Source organism: Mercenaria mercenaria, unplaced genomic scaffold (assembly GCF_021730395.1).
Source record: "Mercenaria mercenaria strain notata unplaced genomic scaffold, MADL_Memer_1 contig_1619, whole genome shotgun sequence".
Lineage (NCBI taxonomy): Eukaryota > Metazoa > Mollusca > Bivalvia > Venerida > Veneridae > Mercenaria > Mercenaria mercenaria.
In genome coordinates this window covers 18,899-42,823 of record NW_026459609.1, presented here as the reverse complement: position 1 = coordinate 42,823, position 23,925 = coordinate 18,899, and the positions used below count along the sequence as shown (strand labels likewise).

General features: G+C 33.6%; 1 protein-coding gene across 1 annotated transcript; it reads left to right on the top strand.

Annotated features, from left to right (window-relative positions):
• Nucleotides 1-2,493: 2,493 nt before the first annotated feature.
• LOC123542368 (SCO-spondin-like) lies at nt 2,494-23,446 on the top strand (the record flags this gene model as incomplete). Its single annotated transcript, XM_053532659.1, has 8 exons — nt 2,494-2,572; nt 3,655-3,717; nt 4,505-4,634; nt 14,339-14,461; nt 15,540-15,710; nt 16,581-16,751; nt 21,309-21,473; nt 23,046-23,446. Coding segments are annotated over 8 exons (1,303 nt in total), but the record flags the coding sequence as incomplete, so codon positions are not given.
• Between the last annotated feature and the right edge of the window lie 479 nt (nt 23,447-23,925).

The window sequence follows — 23,925 nt, the reverse complement described above, 5'->3', positions numbered from 1 at the left end:
GCATCCGCGCAGTCTGCTCAGGATCCATGCTGTTCGCTAACAGTTTTTCTAATTCCAATAGGCTTTGAAAGCGAACAGCATGGCTCCTGACCAGACTGCACGGATGCGCAGGCTGGTCTCGATCCATGCTGGTCGCAAACCCACTATGTTGGTTTTCTCATGGCGCGGCATTATATTTTTTTTAGATATATGGATATTAATGGTGTATAATTATGCTACGTATACTGACAGACTATAATGTTGCGGAAACACATGAGAATTAGATGTTTTAACTAATTTTTACGATAAAAATTGTATATTTAACGTGCATTAAACACTACACCTCCCTTGCGTTATAATTGGTAACGACAGTGGAAAGCTTCTTTATTGCCGCTGCGGTCAGGGTTCGTTTCCGCGCGCGACCACATGTCATTTTATTCGTCATAATTTGCACATCATTTAATGGTATAATTATCAGTATCCATGAATTGCAAGAGTCGATTTTTTATAACTTTTTAATGCGTGCATTTTTTTTTTATTCCAGGTTGACACAAGAGTTGTTTTACTGGAATCAGAAAACGGGACGACTATTTATTTTCACGATAGAGAATATTACTTATGTGTGAAGTTTCTACTAGTTTGATCAACAGATGCAGACAGACAGCCCGGATGAGCCATTCGTTCTCAGTGACATTCGTAACAACAGATAAAAGCTTATACTTATTGAGATCAGGAAACTGAATATTTCTCATGTGGTTCATCATTTGTAACCTGCTAACATATCGTGTTCCAGTACAGAACCAACATGCGTCTTTTTAAAGTACATCTTCGGACATTAAAAGGGGTGTACTGCACTTCTAGAAGACGGCAAATCGAAAAACCTATAGCGGTAATCAGCATTCATGGGAATAACGAAAACATGTACAGACAATAGTAAAAGAAGTGATACTCAACTGATTTGTTGAGTCAACCGCGCAGAATTAAATGTGCGAATTGCTAGTTTTTCAATCAGAAATGAACATATAATAATATAAAGAAATGCTTGATGTTATTGATTACTCACATTTTAATTCTGCTTATTTCATTTGGACAAGAAATGAAAATGATTCATAACCGTTTGAAAAACTGATTTAAAAGTATTTAAGTTGATTAAAATGTTAGTTTAATCTGACATGTCTCCAATTAATAACAATATGATTTTTTTCTCATACCCTGTCTTTGTCTTGCTTTTTCTAACATACCGTTTTCTGCTGTAGGTATCACCGACATTCATTTTGTCATCTTCAGTGTGTGCCCATATACAAAATCAGTTTACATAAAAGAAAAATACGGGATTTGTATACTATATATGCATATACGGGAAAAGTCTGGTAAATGTATCTTTTAGAAATACTGGTCCGTGAATTCCCGAATACGAAAACCAAATTCAGTCTAAATGTGACACAAATATGGAATCTGTATACTCTGCATATCTTGCATAAACGGGGAAAAACCTGGCCCGTATATCAAAAACTACAGGTTCGTATATCCCCGTATATCAGATGCAATACATTCCGTATATGACACAAGTACGGGATCCGTATATTGCATATACCATGCATATACAGACTAGTCCGTAGCCCGTATAATAAAAAATACAGTTTCGTATTTTCCCGTATATGACACAAGTACGGGATCCGTATATTGCGTATACCATGCATATACGGGACTAGTCTGTAGCAGTATATCAAAAAGTACAGTTTCGTATATGCCCCGTATATGACAAAAGTACGGGATCCGTATACTTAGTATATCATGCGTATACGGAAAAAATCCGAATCCGTATATTAGAAAATACAAGTCCGTATATGCCCCGTATATAGATGCAATCACAGTCCGTATATGACAAAAATACGGGATCCGTATACTACGTATATCATGCGTATACGGAAAAAATCCGAAGCCCGTATATTAGAAAATACAAGTCCGTAATTACTATATGCCCGTATATTAGATGCAATCACAGTCCGTATATGACAAAAATACGGGATCCGTATACTACGTATATTCGGAATATACAGGCTCGTATACGTGTTCCGTATATTCTAAAATACGGAAAGTATACGGGAAAAAAAGTCTCAAGACCCTTCGAATACATGAAATGAAACTTATGTTAAAGCAGGACACGAATAAACCACCATTTCTAGGGATTTTTTAGGAAAGTTCGTATATTGCATATATACGGGAAATATACATTTAGTATATTCGGCGTATACGGGATCCCGTATATGCATGACAAATATACGGACTTCCCGTATACTAGATGTTCCGAATACGGGATCGTATATTAGGTCCGTATATTTGTATTATACATCCCGTATACGCCCGTATTTTCGAAATATACGGGACCGTACACTCCCGTATATTGACCCTTTTTTCGCAGTGGTATACATAGCAATAGCGCCTAAATGCTGAAGATTATACACATATTTCAAATTTCTTATTTCCTTCAAATGATTTTTATATGTTCTTCAGATGCCTTCAGTGCTATAATTGCTCTAGCATTGCTGATGCTGACGAATGTTTGACAATAACAGAGTGCCGTGCTGGGCAGGTAAATGTTAAAGAATTATATGGTGCCATGTCGGTGAGATAAATGTTTGACTATATTAAAGTACTATGCCAGTCAGTTGAATGCTCGAAAATAGCAAAATGCCATCCCAGTCAGGTAAATGTTTGACATTAACAGATTGCCATGCCTGTCAGGCAAGTCTTCGACAATAACAGATTTCAGTGCCGGTCAATAACAAATTGCCACGCCGGTTTTGTATGTTTTCGACAATAACAAATTGCCATGCCATTTTGTATGTTTTTGACAATAACAAATTACCATGTCGCTCAGAATTTAACGTATTGCAATAACAAAATACAATGCCGGCAAGATAAACCTTTGACAATAACTGACTTCCCTGCCAGTCAGGTAAACAATTTGACAATGAAAGTTTGTGCCTGTCAAGTAATTATCGATGACAATAACAGAAACGTCGTGCCTGTAAATGTTTGTCAGATAAATGTTTGACTATAATAGAGTGCCGTTCCGGTCAGGTAAATGTGTCTGTAAGATACATGTATGGTAGAGCAATTTTTCCTGTCACATTTGGTCAGTACAGATACTTACATCAAAATTAATGTAAAGTAACCTGGCACTACTTTTCGTAATGAAACTGAGTTATACTATATTCTCTCTATTATTTTTCTACGAAAATGTCACAAAACTACTAACATTAAAATTTAAATACGAATGTCTCTTACGCATACCGCTGTGTTCATCTCGTGTGGGAAAAATGTCCTATTACCTGACTAGACCAGATAGTCCATTGGTTACCATGTTTCGTACCGGTCATGAAAGTTTTTAAGACTAGAATTGAAAGGAAAGCATTTCTTTTTAAAACAATAATAGAAATGGCTAGGAACCTTTTACGTATTATTAAGTGTGAAATTTGATAGGCCATAGGAAAAGAATGCATTTTAAATCAAACATTTTTAATTAGACTGTAAAAATATTGTGTATTCCCGACGGATATCTCTGATTGTAGCTGATACCTTAAGTTTGTGATTGTATTAACTAGTTATATACAATGTAGTTTTTTTTCCTTTATGTACATTGAACTAACATCACATACAATATATTTTAAGTCTTGTTACATGGAATCTAAAGCATCTGGACAAGCAAACACCCTAGGCTGTACAGATAATCAGGTACGTAGAACCTCATATCCTTCATGTTGACTCACGTCAGTTTGGAGTATTAAGGTCGAATATATCACACCGAGTTTTGCAGGGTAAGCCGAGAACTGCCTAAAGATAATGCAATTATTCCCACACGTGTCGGCGATAAGATTTTTGTTTAAAAACAAGAAAAACTTACAAAGTTTTAAAATCTCATGGAAGCTTCTTAACCTCGATTTGTTTTTTGCGAGCAAGTACAAATGCATTTGCAAGGTGAGAACCAGCTATTGCAATATACTAAACCAAAGAGACACTATCTAAATGATCAATTATTTTCTGTTTGTCTAAATGCGTGGTATAGTAATATGTGTACTTTGTGGAATTTTCAGTTTTAGAAATTTTTAGCATTAGCATAACAAACGGGCCTTGTTATACCTAAAGTAAACACTCGATATAAAATTCCCATTGAGCAAACAGGGATTTATTTTGAATACTAGATTTCGCCAAAAAAAATGTGTGATAATTGTTTTAAATATCTGCTTGTTTAAAATACGTTCCAATGATCTGAGAAAGTGACAGACAGAACGCTTGTTCGAATAAATTCAAGGTGTTATTCATTTCCGAAGCCCGTACTGACAAACATGTTTGTTATTATGATGAAATATCTAATGCCTGGCTGGGAGATATTGTATATAGTCAACCTTCGCAAAGTAATAACAATCGATGTCCTTATTTCTTTTCGAAGATCGCTGGTCAGTATTATTCATATGATATGTAGAACAAACATAACTTTCTACTAATTTCTACTTTATGACAGCAATGTGGTGTTACCGGAAATGTCGCTGGTAGTTTTGTTGGTCGAGACCTTAGTGGAAGGCAAGCACCTGACTGTCATGAATGTTGTAGTACAGATACCTGTAACAAGAACCTCTGTGAACACCTGAAACGTAAGTAGTTGACATTCTTACAAATTTTCACCATGCGGGGATTACTTTTATTTACACTTTTCTCTGACTTTGGTACATACGGGTAAAGAGTGAGATTATATTCGCAGCATAAACAGGTTTAAAATCCGCTTTGGTTACCTGGCCATTTTAAAGAGATGCCTCTCAGTTTTCCCTTATATATTATTATTTTCTGGATACTTAACTTCGTTTGTGTATTTATGTACAAACATCCGTGCATACTCTTCTACTGAGTTGTGGTTTAAGGATGCTCCGTTTTGAGGAACACGGTGCTTCCTGTTAAATATTTACCTTTGTTTTTATTTATAAACATAATTTGATTTTACACCTTCCCTGACATTTTCACTCAGGCATCAACAGTATATTAATTTTATTCCAATTTTTGTCTAGAGTTAATCATACCAACATAGTTGTAAAATAAAACACTTAAAAATCCCTAAAAACAATGCTATTTCAATACTTGTTTGAGCCTGGTTTTGGGGCATTGTTAAATTCAATAAGACCCTGACTCACGCACTTGAACAAAGGAACATTCATTGATAGTTGATACTACACTTTTAAGGAGGAACCACACTATAACTTTTTTTCAGAGCCCACGTTATTGAGTGGTACCAACAAAAACTGGAAGATATTTCTGATTTAGATCTGTGTATATTTTTACGTTTAATGCATCAGTGACGTTTCCATGACGTCGCAAACATGACCACTTCGCACACTTTTGACGCCATATGGGTTGAAAACCTTCCAGACATGGTCAAAAAAGCCATTTCAAATCTACTTCGTTGCCGTGACATGGCCTTATACCTAATAATAAATAAATTACAGTTAATTGTAACTGTGTAAATAAAAACTGGCGGCACTTTACTTCACATTCACGTCATTTTTTCAGCGTCGAAAAATGTTACTGTAGTGATGCTTAAAAAGTTCACAAAACGGCACGGAAAAACTTTCTGTTTTTTACTATATATTTACAGGACGTATTAGTGTAAAACATATTTTATATTGGTAAAAAAAATACGGGTGGATATTTTTTAAAGCTATTTTTGTGGAAAATTAAAGTAAAAACAAAACTCGTTTTTTTGGCTCTCATTTTATTAAACGAAATCGTAGAGCAATTCCGATTAAATCATCATTAAATAAAAATCTTTTATAGTTGATTGTAACTGTGTAAATAACAACTGGCGGCACTTTAGCTACCTACCCTATTTGTTTAGCATGTTACCAGAAACAAACTTTTTTTGCCTAACCTTAAGGGCCATATCTTCACATTCACGTCATTTTTTTTTTCAGCGTCGAAAAATGTTACTGTAGTGATGCTTAAAAAGTTCTTATAGCCACAAAACGGCACGGTAAAACTTTCTGTTTTTTTACTACATATTTACAGGACGTATTAGTGTAAAACATATTCAATTTTGGTAAAAAAATTACGGATGGATTTTTTTTAATGCTGTGCGAAGCTATTTTTGTGTGGAAAATTTAAGTAAAAAGAAAACTCGTTTTTTGGCTCTCATTTTATTACGCGAAAACGTAGAGCAATTCCGATTAAATCATCGTCTGGAGTTTCGTGTCAGCTTTCATTTCATGTATAATTTATGGGTTTACGTTAAAAAATATTGCCGGTACAATAATTTCAAGGCAGATTTTGTCCCCGTATATATGACGCCAAAAGTGCGCGAAGTGGTAATGTTTGCGACGTCATGGAAACGTCACTGATGCATTAAACGTAAAAATATACACAGATCTAAATCAGAAATATCTTCCAGTTTTTGTTGGTACCACTCAATAACGTGGGATCTGAAAAAAAGTTATAGTGTGGTTCCTCCTTAAATCCACATTAGAGGGATATAAATACTGCCAAAACGTATTGCTTTTCGGTCAGATGCTACTTTTATATAAAAAAATGGACGAAGGAGAAACATGTTTTAACGTTAGTCATATTATGCAAGTCCAACGCACACGTTACCCTTATACATGTAGGGCATCGTATCTAAAATTTTCTTATTATTATACCTCACATAAATCAAGGGGGGTATTCGATCTACTCCTTACCACCGAAACAAAATGGCGGCCAAAACTGAAAATGTGAGTTTTTCTTACTTTTTATCTTTTTCAAAGATTTCTAGACCATGACACATGGCTATCAACCTGCTCCACTGTTTTTTCTATCTATCAGTACCTTTAACTTTGGAAACAGTGCTGTAATTTGTCTGGAATGCTGGTCATGGGATTTGAATCGATAGAAAATATTCCTGAAAACACGGGATAAGGAATAGTGCGATTAGCAAAAATGGTCTTTTTCCCTAATTATTCAAATAGTTGTGAGCTAGTTTTCTGATAAGAAGTAAAATTTCAATATATATTTCCATCATGGTTAGTCTGGAGCCGATTAAAAGTCATAATTTTAAATTACACAGTTTTTTGTCTGATGGTAAGGAACAGTGTACAAAAATAAGAAGATAAGGTGCAGTTCACTTCTTCAAGCGACTTTTTTCTTCGCTCTTTTCAGAGACAATCAAGTAAAATTCTGTTACAATAATATTTTGGTGATCATTTATAACTATCTCTTGCTCAATGTAGGAAGATTTAAAAGGTTACGCCTGTCTATCAGACACGTGATGTACTGAAAGCCAAAAGTTTAGCAAGTACTTAATATAGTATCCCTCGCCAACATTTAAGTAACTATAAATTTCTGTTTGGTATAGCGCCCAAAGTCGTTAATAACAAGCAATTGCCTTACAAAAATGTTGAAATATTTTTGTCTTAAAAAGTTAAACCTACTTAAAATACAATGTGTTCTACTAAAGATAGTAAAAAATGAGCAACACCACTTAACTTGTTTAGGCATTATGCATTGTTGAAATATACCGCTCTTTTTTGTAATTTTGCGTTAAGATACATACGTTATGCGACATTTAGGCGCACTAATTCACGATTTTATGGATACATACAGACAAGAAATTATTCGTGGTTGAAGCTTTAACTATGCATACGATTTTTCATAATTATGGTTAACTCTTACATTATAAGTTAACGTTGGCTTAGAGTTATTACGGGATATTACCTCGCACGTTTCGCTAGTAGATTATTAAACGAACATTTAACAGTTACAATACATATTTAAAAAAATTGACAAAAGGCAAATCGCAAACATAATTAGCTCATAAAATCATATATATACTCTTATGATGCCATTAACATATACATTTGGAAGAGCAATTTGAACATTTTATGTGTCCTGCTTGTATCTTAAGCTGCACTACCAAAGAAACGTATCATTACACTGAATTACATGGGTATGAGAAAAAATACATTCAAGTAAGGCTTAATATGTGGCAAATATGATTGTTATTTACCAACATTATGCATCTTATACCACGAATTTAAGTTCATTTAATCATCAAGCTTTTCTTGGAAACATTTATGTCAATCAACTAGAACATGTATTAAACTTGTCAAAACATAAAATATTGCAACTTTACAATAATACTTTTAAACAACAAATATTGTGATTATTCCTTTGCAGTAAAACCGTTGACATGTAATCAGCATAATCTTATGCACAATATGGCTATACAATCTTGGTAACCATCTGATCAGAAATATGCTGATGGTAACGTATGTATCCCAAATTAAGAATAACGAATCAATTCATTTTCGGGCACCAAATTCGTGTTCAAGATTGCCATCAAATTGAAGCCGACCATTGTAAATCAAAAGCCACAACTACTTAATTATTCAAATTAATTATTTCTTACGATTGTCAAGTTAATTATTCGTAATTTCAAAGGCGGCGTTGATAATCTCGTCTCTTGTATATTTGTAAGGTGGCAGCCCTTATAACAAGTGCTTTTGTCATTGAATCCATGAATCACACAACATTAAGCTGTATATAAGAAGATAAAGTGCTTATTCAAATATTAAAAATGAAATGTAACCACAAGTCACCGTGTCGGAACTTTTCAAAAAAAAATAAAAAAAGATCATTTTATTTGAGTACAACCACATTCAAGAACCAAGCATCAACAGAAACCGACAATTCTACATTATAAAATTTCATTCAGAATTAACAGTTCTATTAAGTCTGTCTTTACTGTAAAGACTTTTTCAAATATATTTACAGTCTTGTAAAAAATATTTCAAGATATATCACGGTTGGAACAAAATTTTATGCCCTTTAACTGTTAGATTTTTACCTTAACAATAACCCCAGGTCAACAGTGAGTTATTATTACTGATATACGCACACATCCACCAATAACCTTTTTATTGATACATACGTTACCGATCACTGTGCTATGGGTACCACGGGTATGCTGTTTCCATTCATTTTGTATTTAAAAAAATGTCAAACATCTATCTTTATGATAAAAATGCTATGACCTACGACCAATTCTGTAAACAAAACCTTTTAACAAAAAATTAATATTAAAGCATATATTATCAGATTTTAAAAATAGAATTTGCATGCCGTTTTGAAGAAAAATAGTGATAAAAACAAAACTTTTCAGCAAATTAAAATGCCCGAGCGTTTTATCTTGGAACCTTGACTTCAAAAATAAAAGAAGCCTCATGTTGTATAAAATGGTCTGTCAGTAAGATATCAAGTATGAAAGGATACATACGTTACCATACGTAACGTATGTATCATAGTTTGTACTGTGTTCATGGCGTACTCAAAATGTATAACAACATAAATTTAATTGAAAAAAAAAATATAATTGTCATATAATCACAAATAGGTTTTATAGGTTTAAAATATATTTGTAAATATCAAATTAGCTTCCTATATAAACCAAACATTACCAGCGGAGCCCGTTGAACATTTTCAGAAATAGAAAACACGTCTTCAGGGACAAATGTGCGACTTTACATGTGTGAAATCTGCATCTTATGACGTAGACGATACAAACTGATGACACTGTCAATTAAAACTGACTGACACTTTCTTGTTTATGTTATTTTAAATAAGACTGGTAACGCTTGTATCGATCACGTTCATTTTGCCATTTCTTATGCCAAAAAAACTACTCTTAGCTCAACATGAATTGCTGTGATTTTCAATGTCTTAGAATAAAGGTAACATTTGTATCACAGAAAGTGGAATCTTTAAGGCAGGTTTAAGTGAAAAATATATCACTACTAAGTGTATCTTGTATCAAATGTTATAACATGTAGTTGAAACAAAACTAGAAATAACCTCTAAAGACATAAAAACGCTATTCTTTGTATGTCAAGCTCATATATTCATAGTAGGAATTAGATCCATAACATACGTATCCCTTCATCGGCGTCATATCTATTTTATTGTTTAGGGATCGTAATAACACAAACATACATATTATGATGCAGTTATTAGTAATTAGGGAATATGTATTCTTTGCATTTACTAAAAAAATCCGTCATTAACTATAAAAGCGATCGAGCGTTGAGAAGTTTTGTACAAAACTTGCGCATGGCATCAGTAACGTATGTATTATTTTAAATTGTCTCTAGACTAGTACATGTTTTGGATTATGGATCAGATAAATCCATTTGACATTAGGTAACAAGTATAAACACATATTCATTGAAATTATAGTATGTTTAATTGCTTTTGGAGCCTATTTTTAAACGACCACAATAATGAACACTCGATTGTTTGTCATGACTTTTAACGAGGGAATGGTTTACACTATGGTTCACCTGCAGTATTAATGTAGTTTAACAGCAAGGGTCACGATTTAGACTTCTTTAATTATTACATGGTAGAGAAATGTCGATTGGTTAACTCAGAACGATGAGAGAAAACTGTAAAATTCCGTTTGAAAAAAATTTGCTCTGCACCTTATCCTCTAATTTTCGCACACTGTTCCTTATCATCAGACAAAAATTGTGTTTTTTTGAAAATACGAATTGTGATCTGCTCAAAACCAACAGTATTAGATAAGTATGTGGAAATATTCCTTCAACTCGGAAAACAGCTTACAACCTGCGGTATCTTAGGTAAAAAAGACCATTTTTGCAAGTCGCACTATTCCTTATCCCGTGTTTACCGGAGAATTTTCCATCGATTCGAATCTCATGACCAGCATTCCAGACAAATTACAGTACTGTTTCCAAAGTGAAAGGTACCGGTAGATAGAGAAAACAGTGGAGCAGGTTGATAGACATGTGTTATTGTCTAGATATCCTTGAAAAAGAAAAAATGTAAGAAAAACTCACATTTTCAGTTTTGGCCGCCATTTTTTTTCCATGGTAAGGAGTAGATCGAATACCCCCCTTGATAAATGTCCAATGCAAATTTCCCATTAGTTTAACTTGAATAATATATCATATTCACCAGTAATTTTATAACTCATGCGGAAAATCGTTATTTTCAATTTCTGCGCAGGTGATATGATCCATAATTTCCTATCAAATGCGCAACAGCATTATTTCAATTTTCTGCGCATGTGATATTATTTTTCGCATTGATTAAAAGACTGAGTCGATAAATTTTCAGACGAGGCGCTTATATAATTATACGTTAGGATTAAATTACCCTTTTCTAATGCTCTTGTATGTGCGAACCCGGCCGAAATTTCTGTTTTACGGTTTGCTGTACGTGCCAAATATTTCGAAAACAACTTTTTATCCAATATTGAATCGAAACTACCACCATGAGATTGGAAATGGTCTAACTAAGAAAATGAGTGCTCACACTTATATGTTTCGTTAAGAAAAAAGAAAGTTATCATCGTTTTTCGAATGTTACTGATTGACGCAATTTTGAAATATTTGAATAAATATAGGAGTCAGCGATATGTAAACGTCTCGGCTAAATCTATCTAAAAAGTCTTACATAACATGGTCGCCAAATGTAAAGACTCTTTAATTCTGTCTTCTTTATTTGGTTTGTATATCAAAAAGTATAAGTGTAAATCGAATAGGACTAGTAGTGATGTTGATTTAAATGATTTTGTAGATTATTTTTGCAATGTTTCTAATATACAACATGAGAACACTTTCAATCAAAATGATTTTGTTAATAGGGACGAATCACTATTTATTGGTAACCTTGATCGTCCTTTCTCTGTAGAGGAAATACGCAAGACAATTTCAAATTTAAATAGACATAAGAGCTGTGATGTTGACAAAAATGTGGCGGATTTCTTTATTGACTCGAAAAAATTTATATCACCTTATCTTGATCAGATATTCAATATTATTTATGATAAAGGGGAATATCCGGAAGCATGGAGTAAGGGAGCAATAGTTGCTATTTATAAAAAAGGTGACCATAAAGATCCTTCTAGTTATAGAGGGATAACTCTTGTAAATGTTGTTGCTAAGATTTTTCTCTTGCTCTACGTAATCGTATCAATATTTTTTTGTGAAAATGAGAATGTGTTAAATGATGTAAAATACGGGTTTAGAGATAAACGTAGTACCACATATTGTATCTTTCTTCTACATGCAATTATTCAAAAGGTATTGTTAAACAAGGCCAAACTCTACTGTGTCTTTGTTGACTACGAAAAAGCCTTCGATACAATTATACATGACGCTTTATGGATAAAACTAGTGCAGTCTGGAATAAGTTGTAAAATGATCAAAATGATTAAAGCCATTTATCAAAATGTTAAATCCTGTATAAAAGACTTGCATACAATGTCATATTCACATTATTTTGATATATCACTAGGTTTGAAACAAGGGGAGCCACTCTCTCCTCTGCTCTTTATCCTCTTTGTGAATGATATAAATAGTATAGTTGATTTCTCACAACTTACAAATGACGACATAAACTTGTTATCTATGTATATGTTACTATTTGCTGATGATATTGCATTATTTACTACCAATCCTGATACTCTTCAACTCCAACTCAGTAATCTTTTTGAATATTCACGCAAATGGGGATTGAAAATAAATGTTAATAAAACTAAAATTTGTATATTTGAAAAGAGAAAATCTAGAAATAATTATAGATGGTTTATAAATGGAGAACATGTCGAAATAATAGATTCTTTTTGCTATCTTGGAGTGAAATTTAATTACACAGGTACTATGTTAAATGCAGTTAAAACGCTAAATGACCAGGCTCTGAAAGCATATAATAACCTGTTGTCAGTATTTAATCGAATTAAGATGGACATTAAAACAAAATTGTCTTTGTTCGATTCTCTTGTAACTCCAATAATTCTGTATGGTTCAGAAGTATGGGGAATATATAACTACAAGGAAATCGACAAAATTCATCTCAGGTTCTGTAAAATCATTCTAGGGCTTCGTCCTCATACTTCCAATGCGGCTGTTCTTGGTGAGCTTGGTCTTTCCCTCTTTCTGTTATATGTAAAGAGCGCTCTCTAAAGTATTGGTTAAATATAATGAAAACTCCCCAGACACTTGTACACAAAATTTTTATAGAACAGTGTGATTTGTTAAATAACAATATTGAATCTACTTGGGCTTCAGCTGTTAAAAGACAACTGGATATCTTAGGATATAGTTATTTGTGGAATAATCAGAACTATGATATTAATTATATGCCAATGTTAAAACAGAGATTACGTGATCAGTATGTACAAGACTGGAATGATGTGATAAGTAACCAGTCCAAATTGTTTTATTATAGAAAGTTTAAAACGGTGTACAAATTTGAAAAATATCTAGATGTAGTAGGTAATGATTTACATAGAAAAGAAACGTCTCGTTTTAGGCTTTGTTCTCATTATCTTGAAATTGAAAGTGGAAGATTTTCTGGAGTTGAAAGAAACTTACGTGTTTGTAAACTGTGTACACAAAATGTAGAATCAGAATATCATTTTCTGTTATGCTGTCCAATTTATAGAAATCTTCGTCAAAAGTATGGTATTGATCAGTCATTTGCATGTACATGTATAAATAAATTTACAAGGACATTATCTTCAAGTAATAATAAAAATATTAGAAATACAGCCAAATATGTATATTATGCTATGCAATTAAGAAAGGAAAAACTTACAGATATTGCTGCTTCTTAATGATTAATATATATATTTAGAACCTATAGTTGTTTTTTACTATATATTTTGTGATATCTTGGCCATCCTTTTTATTTCTGTAAATGGCCAAAGGTATATTGTATATGCCGATATGCCAATAAATCTGAATCTGAATCTGAAATCTGAATCTGTAATTACTTGTTAATATTAAATAAATAATATGTTGATTTTCCAGTAAATGTTTTGACCTTTATAAGATTTCGGTATAATAAAATAAATATTGCATTCTAGAGAGGGTGATATGAAAAATGTTCACCCCTCGAAATATGAATATAGACCTCGGCTGGCGCCTCACCTGGCGCCTCGGTCGATATTCATATATCTCACGGTAAACATTTTTCATATCACCCTCTCAGGAATGCAATATTTATATATCAAGCTCATGAACGTTTTAATCGATGTCTATAGCCGGTGCGTGTGTGTGGGGATGGGGGGGGTGTAACTGAATCTGTATTATACTTAGCAGACGTTAACAAAAAGTAATATACATTAGCGGTGCTAATCATGATATATAAATTAGTGCTTAACACTATATATGTAGCATATTAGTATTTCAGATGGCCATTCTTGACTTAACCTTGACGAAACCGATGGTTAACACACTTGCAGTCAGTTTTTGTACACGTATTACACTTTAAAGAAAAAACAGAGATTACCCGTAATCTGTTGTTATCGTTTCAGCTGGAAGATGCATTGACGACGTGAAAGTTGATTGTGCTTGGATGAATTCTTTTCTCAATATATGCAAGGATATTCATCATGCAAAGTTCATCTGTCCCAAATTCTGTTCTCTCTGCTCATTGGGTATGTACATTCATTTTTGATGAATACATACATTTTTCAATATGTGTAAAACTATTCATCATTCAAAATTCATCTATCCCATGTTCTGTGTTCTCAGCTCACTGGTTGTGTTCAGTCATTTTTGATGAATACTTTTTTCAATGTATGCAAGGACGTTCATCAAGCAAAATTCATCTGTCCCATCCGTTAGATATGTACATTCATTTTTGATGAATATGTTTTCTATATATGCAAGGATATTCACAATTCAAAATTCATCTGTTCCTAGTCGTGTGTTCTCAGCGCACTTGATGAGTACAGTAATTTTTTTATGAATACGGTTTTCGATATATGCAAGGCTTTTTATCATTCAAAATGCATCTGTCCCAAGTTCTGTGTACTGCTCATTGGGTGTGTACAGTCATTTTTGATGAATATTTTTTCATGATATGAAACGATATTTATCGTGCAAAATTCATCTGTGCCAAGGTATGTGCTTTTTGCTCATTGGGTGTGTACAGTCATTTTAGATGAATATTTTTTCATGATATGAAACGATATTCATTGTGCAAAATTCATCTTTCATAAGTTCTGTGCTCTTTTCTCTCTGGGTGTGTACATTCATTTTTGGCGACAGTTATTTTTGCTGTTAATATTGTTACTTGAACCTAGGGTCGATGTAATCAACTGTACTTTGCGTATATGGTTTGTACATTTGCGTGCCATTCTTTATGAGCTTTGGAGCTTTTTCAAGCTGAGCATACATAATATATAATTGATTCTTTCTTTTGTGAAGGGTAATTCAAATAATCATGTACACGATTGTTAGTTGAGCAATGCCGTTTCTATATTTTGAATAATCGATTTTGTTTCAAGTGGACAGTTGTCTACTAAATTATGTATATGTCCCGTATGTGACCGAGTGTTAACGTTTTATTAAGCCTAGTCCATGGATATTTACTTGATACCACTATCAGTAAAAGTTATTACAAAGAAGATTACTATATCACTCGAAATGAAATATTTAGAAAACTGATAAAGTGAAGAAAACATTTTAATCATCGTATCTTAAAAAGACGATATTTGTCTTTCGATGTAGTTGATGGAAATTGGGGTAGCTGGTCTCCCTGGTCGACTTGTGATGTAACATGTGAAAACGGGACTCAGACTAGAACACGAACATGTACTGACCCTGCCCCTGCGGATGGCGGACTTGACTGCATCGGATCTAGTACGGACACTAAACCATGCTTAAAGCAACTTTGTCCAGGTATAACTCACTTAAACTTCGTCCAGGTATAACTCACTAAACCATGCTTAAAGCAACTTTGTCCAGGTATAACTCACTTAAACTTCGTCCAGGTATAACTCACTAAACCATGCTTAAAGCAACTTCGTCCAGGTATAACTCACTAAACCATGCTTAAAGCAACTTTGTCCAGGTATAACTCACTTAAACTTCGTCCAGGTATAACTCACTAAACCATGCTTAAAGCAACTTTGTCCAGGTATAATTCACTAAACCATGCTTAAAGCAGCTTTGTCCAGGTATAATTCACTAAACCATGCTTAAAGCAACTTTGTCCAGGTATAACTCACTTAAACTTCGTCCAGGTATAACTCACTAAACCATGCTTAAAGCAACTTTGTCCAGGTATAACTCACTTAAACTTCGTCCAGGTATAACTCTCTAAACCATGCTTAAAGCAACTTTATCCAGGTATAACCCTAGAGCAATACTGGTTATGGACCTGAGAAAAATATAACACTTGTTATAAGTATTGTTTGCATTTTTGATCTTAAATACTATGATAGTACCTATATTTTATGTTATTACAATTAACAATAATAAATGTCGCGAAAGGAGAAGACTTTCACCTACTTCATTAAAGCTCCTTCCTTACCGAACAAACGCGTTCAATGCATGTGTTTAGTCCCATTTAGGGTTCTTTAGCTGGTCTGTCAGCTCGCTCATTATTAATACATATCTAAACCAAGATATATACTGCTACCTGTATTCATCAACGTTTTAAGTCTGAAATTTAAATTTAGTCTTCTATTTTTTAATTAAAACGTTGATGAATACGTGACTTGATTATAATTGGAACATAGAAATTGAAAGACGCTGTTCATTTTGTAGTACACGGAGGATGGTCTAAATGGTCGAACTGGGACACTTGTTCTGTGACATGTGGTGTTGGAATAGAAAAACGGCACCGGAACTGCTCGAACCCTGTACCAGACAGGAACGGGTACCCATGTTTTGGTGATACATTAGATGACAGAATATGTTTACCAGGTCCATGTGCAAGTAGGTTTATATCTGATATAGATTTAAGTATAAACAAGTCAAATGGTTTATCGCGGCCAGAAATTTGTACAAACCGGACAGAAGTTGCGAAATTGTCATTTGTGCAGGAATGAAGCGTTTACCATAATGTCCAGTACTGGACAGGTATAGTGACCATGCACGGACACAGCCAATTTTCTCAGAGGGGGTCCGATCCCCTGCCCCCACCCCCCACCTGCCCTGGAAATTTTGCAATTTGGCACTTCATTTATTGCATTCTGGAACAGTTTTATGGGCTAACCTGTTAAATTTGCGAAAATGATAAAATCAAGCTTTCTTGAAGGTAAAATTCTTAGTTTCTTTTAGATAAATAATATGAATTATGTCGGGGTCGTATGTAACAGCAGCCGCATATACTTTACATGCAGTCCTAATGTTACCTTTTTCGAAAAACATTTTATTTCCTTCTTGTCTTCTTTCCTTTTTTAAAGATTTTCCAGAGGGGGTCCGGACCCCCGGTCCCCACCCCCCATCTGGATCCGTGCATGGTGACATATCATGGTTTCTGTTTATGCAGGTAAACTTGTGTTTGGTTAAATTTCAACAGAGCACAATTGTCTGAACAGTGTACAAACTCATTACTGTTTTTTCAGGCAAGGGTGGAAAAAAAGTGGTAGACAATGAAAGCAGTAACATTTTTACTAAAAAAAAATAAACAATGAGACAAACATTTCCAACATCTTTGGACGGTTCAAAAATCCCATGTTAAACATACGATAAAGCCCGAAACGCGTGAAAATGTTCCGAATGTAAATCGGGTGAAGTAAGCGCTCTATGTAGATTATGCGTCTAGATTGATTAAACTGGGCGAGTCTACTTACTTATTACTTGAGGATGAAAAAAAACGTGTTTTTTAAATGTTGCTCTTAAACAAGGGTGGCGGTTGAACTACTAAAAGTACAACAACAGTTGATTCACAACAAATCGTACGGTATGTTTTATAATCAGTAGAAGCTAGTCGTATTTACGCTTATGAGACCTGTTTCACCCATAAGTAAAGAACTGACAGGTCCATCATGAAATATTTTCCCCATCGTGCAAATACTTGTCCTATTCAATATGATCGCGGCCTCATCGGAGGCGATCAATGAAACAAACGGAAGTTGTGATGGCATAGAAAGACATAACTGATTAATCTCTGTACCTGGTTTGTAGGTTCTACGAATATTGGCATTTCTTTCCAAGTCACAAGAAGGAACAATAAGTGCGTATATGGTCGGTCTATGTGCAAGACTTCCGAGCTGGTCACTATACACAAGGAAGTAATAGCCTGTGTATGGAATGATAAGACAGATATACAGTGCAACCTCTCCATAGCGACCCTCTCTATAACAAAAACCTCTCCCCAACAGCATCATCAAAATTTCCCATAGTTGAAATTTACTATCAATTTAACCTCTATAGAGCAACAACCTCTCAACAGAGGCCAATATCTGCATCTCCCAAAGGGTGTTGCTCTGCAGAGGTTGCACTGTAACTGTTTTCTTAAGTATCTCTCTAAAGTAGTTTTATATAATCGGAATTTACATTAGTATGTTTCAAATAATAATGCATTGGCTATAATGTTTTGAAGAATATCAAACGGAAAGTATACATTTCTGGAGCATGGTCAGGTGTTACATTTGCACATATTTTACCAGCTACCGATACGGCAGTCTTTAAGTGCCGCGCGGCGGCTGTAAAAGTATCGCCATACTTGGATTCAGTGTTATTATATATACTGGTCTTTTGGAATCATGGAGTATATTTATTTTTTTGGTATAACAGAATTCCGCTTAAGCCAATGCTAGGGGCGTGAGAGTTTTGCACATTTCATTACCTACCATGACAGACGTAATCTGTTATTTGGTTGCTTGGTTGTGTTTTATGCTTCCAACGGATCTTTTCACAAATTTTATTTAATTTGTGGTTCTTTATGCAAAGACAGAATGTAAAGATGTAACAATGGATCGATAATGTTTTTTATCAATTTTATCAATAAAATTATGAACAAATCTATAAAACAAGTTTTCTTGTTGGCTTTCTAACTAGGCCCTTTTTTATAAAGTAAGCGAAACATATGGCAGGCAGATTTCCTGAAGATTTAGCTTAAAAGACTAAAGTAGTTGACTCACATTCTTTAAAGGTGGATAATCAGATTTTGGCCATGTAACGGATTTGTTCGAAACTTTAGCATCTGATCATTTACACTCATTTATGTTCACTTAACACTTAATACAAATTAGATTTTCACTGGAGGTGTTTTTAAAATTTCATTTTCCTATCCTGGTTGCCCAACCAAGATAAAGTTATTTTATCATAAGTATAAATTTGATAAACATACTTTGCCTAAGGAAATGTATAAATATTAGACATATTGCAATATATTTGTAAAATATTTGCATTAAAAATTATGTATTTAGATGGATTTCATTAGAAACGCAAGTTTGAAAAATTATTATTACCTCCCTTTGCCTATCTTGGTTGCGCAACCAAGATAGATTGGAAATAAATGAATTCAGAAGCTACACACAGCTTTTAAACTTGCATTTTTTGGTTCAGACTGTTCAATAGTTGATATGTCTATCAAATGCAAATGTAAAACTACACATTGTATCGAAATAAAAAGAAATACCCAGCTTTTTATATACTTTCATATTAAAGGGGAGTAATTACAAAATTTTATAAAAAAAATAAAATATACATTTCAAATAGGAATCTAACGCTATGTAATCGGTCTTTTTGTTCCTTAAATAATTCTCTACCAGAATATACAAAAAGTAAAAAATGTCATTAAATGTTGTTTAAATGTGATTGACCACCTTTAAATGTCAGTGCTAACAATGGTACAATCAACGAACGATCCGTAAGAAGACTCATGGCGTCAAAATTAGAAAAATCTGGTTAGAATTGTTAATAAATTTGACATTTAATGGTGTGTATGACCGCCATTTTATCTAATTATATCATGCAATCTTTGCATCATCAAATTGATAAAACACCTGTTGATCTTTTTGTCAATGATGGTTCATGTTATACACACAGTCTAACTGTCTGAGAGGCGCATAGTTGTAAAAGACAAGACATTTTTGCCACTGTTTTAAATTACTTTTTCGAAACAAAGGAGCAAAACTTATAGGGATTATCCACAAAATATAAGTTAAATGTGTTTTGATTTTCTATTACCTATAACAGTGAGGGCACGTGAAAAGAAGCACATTTCCCACTTTACAATATGTGACCCAGAAATCAAAAGATCAGAAGTCCAAAATCATGCTTTTTCAAAAGAAATGGTTGGTTGTAACAAACTCAAAATACCATTATAATTAGATAATTTACTCAACAGATATTTGAAAAATTCCGCAAGTATATTTTACGAGTGAGTGCTAAGTTTGCAGTATTTAAAATGTTATGGTTACCTTGTAGTCCAAATAATTTGACGTCAGAACTGATTCTGAGATATTTTTGTGATTTGGCAGAATCCCTCTCTTTACGTCAAAACCAGTAAAGAGCTTTTCTGTGATGATAATAGATTTAGGTAAAAACATGACCAGGCAATATACTTAAACGATGAAATCGTAAAACAAAATAAAACTGAATCATTTTATGGTTTAAACATAACAGTAAAACACGTTAATAAGGCGTAAACTCTATATGTTTCATTTGGCTACCTCGCTGTATTTACATGTCCGCCATTACACTCAGTACAGCTGACAGTGCGGTGTTCGTTATCAATGACGTGACACAAAGCGGAGACATGTAGAATATGTGTAAACTTTAGGGTGCGTTGTTTAAAACAGTGACTAACTCATGTTTTGCCGTTTATTAAAATAAACATCAATTGAATGGAAAGAAAAAAATGGATATTCTTTCCAGGTTTTTTAAAATTCCACTAATATTTTTTTGTTTCTAGTGGTTAAATGAGATTTAAAAATCGCAGCGTAGAATCGCCACAGGAAGGTCCTTCCTATGTTGTACGTGAAGGAGAGATATCAGCCTGTGCAAAATTATCACAATATCGCGACTCGAGCATAGTTAATTTGAGTAGGTTACCTTGTAGTAAATGGTTAATGAAGACATAATATATCCAAAAACAGTCGTTGAATAAATCTTCGTTTAAAGTTCAGATGCGAAAGAATTATATCATTGGTGCGCAAGACAAACAATGATTTCATTCAAGAGCATTTCTTGTATGTTATAAATCATTTCGATCCTAACACGATATCAAGAACTCAATAATTATCATCTATGTTTTTGAAGATACACATCACATATTTACCTATTTTGTGTGTTTTGTTTTTCCAGTTTGCCGCTATGACGTTTGACGCTATGACGTACAAACTGTGCATCTGTTGCATGATAACACACAGTTTGTACGTCAAAATTCTTTCGCATCTGAACTTCAAATGAAGATTTATTCAACGACTGTATTTTTCTGAACCTGTTTATTTGATGAGCACATATAAACATAAAAGTAATAAACAGCAAGTATTGAAACTTATGGAACTGTATTCAATGTAATGTTGTTTTTCATCAAAGATGGCGGCTGGTCTGACTGGGGACAGTGGAGCACGTGTACAGTGACATGTGGAGACGGTATACAGTCTAGATCACGAACATGTACAAATCCTCGCCCCTCGCCTCTGGGGAAAAACTGTGAGGGAGACCCGTTAGAAAATGTTTCGTGTAGGAAAGATACCTGTAGTATGTATCCGTTGCAATCGACTATACAAATAATAAGATGTCCTATCCTACTCGGTACAGCGCCAGTCTATTTAATGCTTTCATAATGCTTATGATTATGATTATGATTATAACATATTCGTTTTTCCCTTCGTTAGATTGCAGTGAAACCGGAAAAGTTAATATTTTTTCATATTGACCACCGAGTTTTTTTATAGTTCAAACATCTTTTTTATCCAATGACAAGCCAGGGATTTTCAAAAATGTTACCAACTTATTTTCATATTATTTCATAACTGAAAAAAATGTTCTACTTAATCACGAAGTGGTACAAAATTAATGAGTATCCATTGTTCCGCCTATTATGGATTTCCCTTATTCAGGGAGGCGGAGCAACTGCCAAAACAGGGACTGTATTCAAGAAATGATATGTCTTTATCAGTATACATATCAAATTGTTTTGTTTTTTCTTCTTTTGTCTTTATAAATGCAAGCTGTACTTTCGCAGTTCAAGTTTTACTTTTCTGCGCCTTTTACCCTTTGTATTAACTCCAAGATTTAAATACAGCATTGACCTGGAAGTGCACTAATTGTTACTATTGATATATATCCAAATTTTCCTATTGTTCATTAAATTCAAATGTAAATCGGAGGTCAATTAACCTCTACTGGTCTAAAATAAACCAGAGTGCATAAAGTTAAACCTGCATATTTATTTTCATTGAATAAGAATGTGATATTGTGTTCTACAAACTACTCGATAAGTGAGTCGTCTACTATATTTATAATTAGATCTAGGTCATCCGCATGATTTTGTGTATAGACAATGTTGGCCACACCTCCCAGGGAAATTCAAGCTCAAATCTTAAACTTTTTTTCACAATTCACCTTTGCAAAATAAAACAGAAACCGATTTTAATAAGATATTGTAAAAAGTCACTATGTACAAATGTGCATATTTAAAAGAATATCTTTCTACTAATTTAAGATAGTTTCAAAGAAGGGTTCCTTATGTGAGACGGAGATGTTGCTGACTGACGAAAAGGCATTAAGTTTTGCCTTCACTACGCTGCGCTCCGTTCCGGCAAACTTAATTACATTAGACAGTCAATAAATGATCTATAACGTATACATATCGAGTGCCTGACGTCAGTTTGGTGTTTGTTACTGCGTTATTTGTGTTACGTTGTCTCATCGGGCAATTCTTTTCTTTTATTTAAGTACAGCATAACATAAAAAAATTGATATTCATTTAAATAGATTGTAATGGATATTTATATTTACGTTTGTATGACCTAAATAGCATACATTTGTATCTACATGTTCAATTCACCAAAAAGGATATCAATTCATGATATAATAGAGAACATGCATTTTTAGCAAACCAATGAAGACATGTCTTTTATAACCTATATTATATGATTTGATTGCCAACTTTATATTTAGCTTATACGAGTATTTTGATGTCTGATACATATGGCTCAGATAAGAGCTATGTAAAATCCAGGAAGCAAATCATGTCATTTGTTTCGAAGTTGTTCATATTTTAGTATATTAAAGTAAAATTCGTTCAATTCATTTAAATAATTTCAGTTCCGAATATCGTGTTCAAAGCTAAAGGCGTCACCGATATAACACCTACCAGTGGACAGACTATGATCTTTGGAACTACACTCGTGAATGAGGGACACGCCTACAACACATCGACTGGAATCTTCACAGCGCCTGTCAATGGCACTTACTCTTTCAGTGCACAAATGTGTGCTTATAATCGAAAAGGATTGTACATAGCTATTATAGTAGATGGAGTTACCTATGCTACTATATTCTTATATAAAACAGACGCGGTCGCATGTGATACAGCAGATACAGTTGCTGTGCTTCATGCACAATCAAAAGTCTGGGTCAAGTCTACTGAAACTACTTCAGGAAACGCTGTCTTTGAAAATAGTGAATTTATGAACTCCTTCTCGGGATATCTTGTACACCAGTAGATTTCTGTAATGTTTACAGGTTGTCATTTTAAACGCATGATATGTCAATAGAATAAAATAAAACAACTGATACACTTCTTCGCAGCAGTTTTTTTTTTTTTTTTTTTTTTTTTTTTTTTTTTTTTTTTTCGCAAATTGCGGCCTTAATTTCCAAGATCTAGAATTAAACCACAGTTATTCTTAAAGTCTTCGAGTGTGGTAGCAAGGACTTTTACATATTGTTTACAATATCTTATAGGATGTCAATTTTATGGCAAAAAAAATGTCTTCGCTTCATTGTAAAAATCGATAATAATGACAATATCGAAAAATGTGTTGTTGTTTATTTATTTGTGTGTGTGAGTTTTTTTTTTTTTTTAATGCAGCAAAGACAGATTATGCAGTAAGAATTATTCATGTAATTTATAAATGTTTTAAACAGAAATTTAAGTGATTTAAGAAATATTCGACGCAAACGAAATCATATTTTTCACAAATGC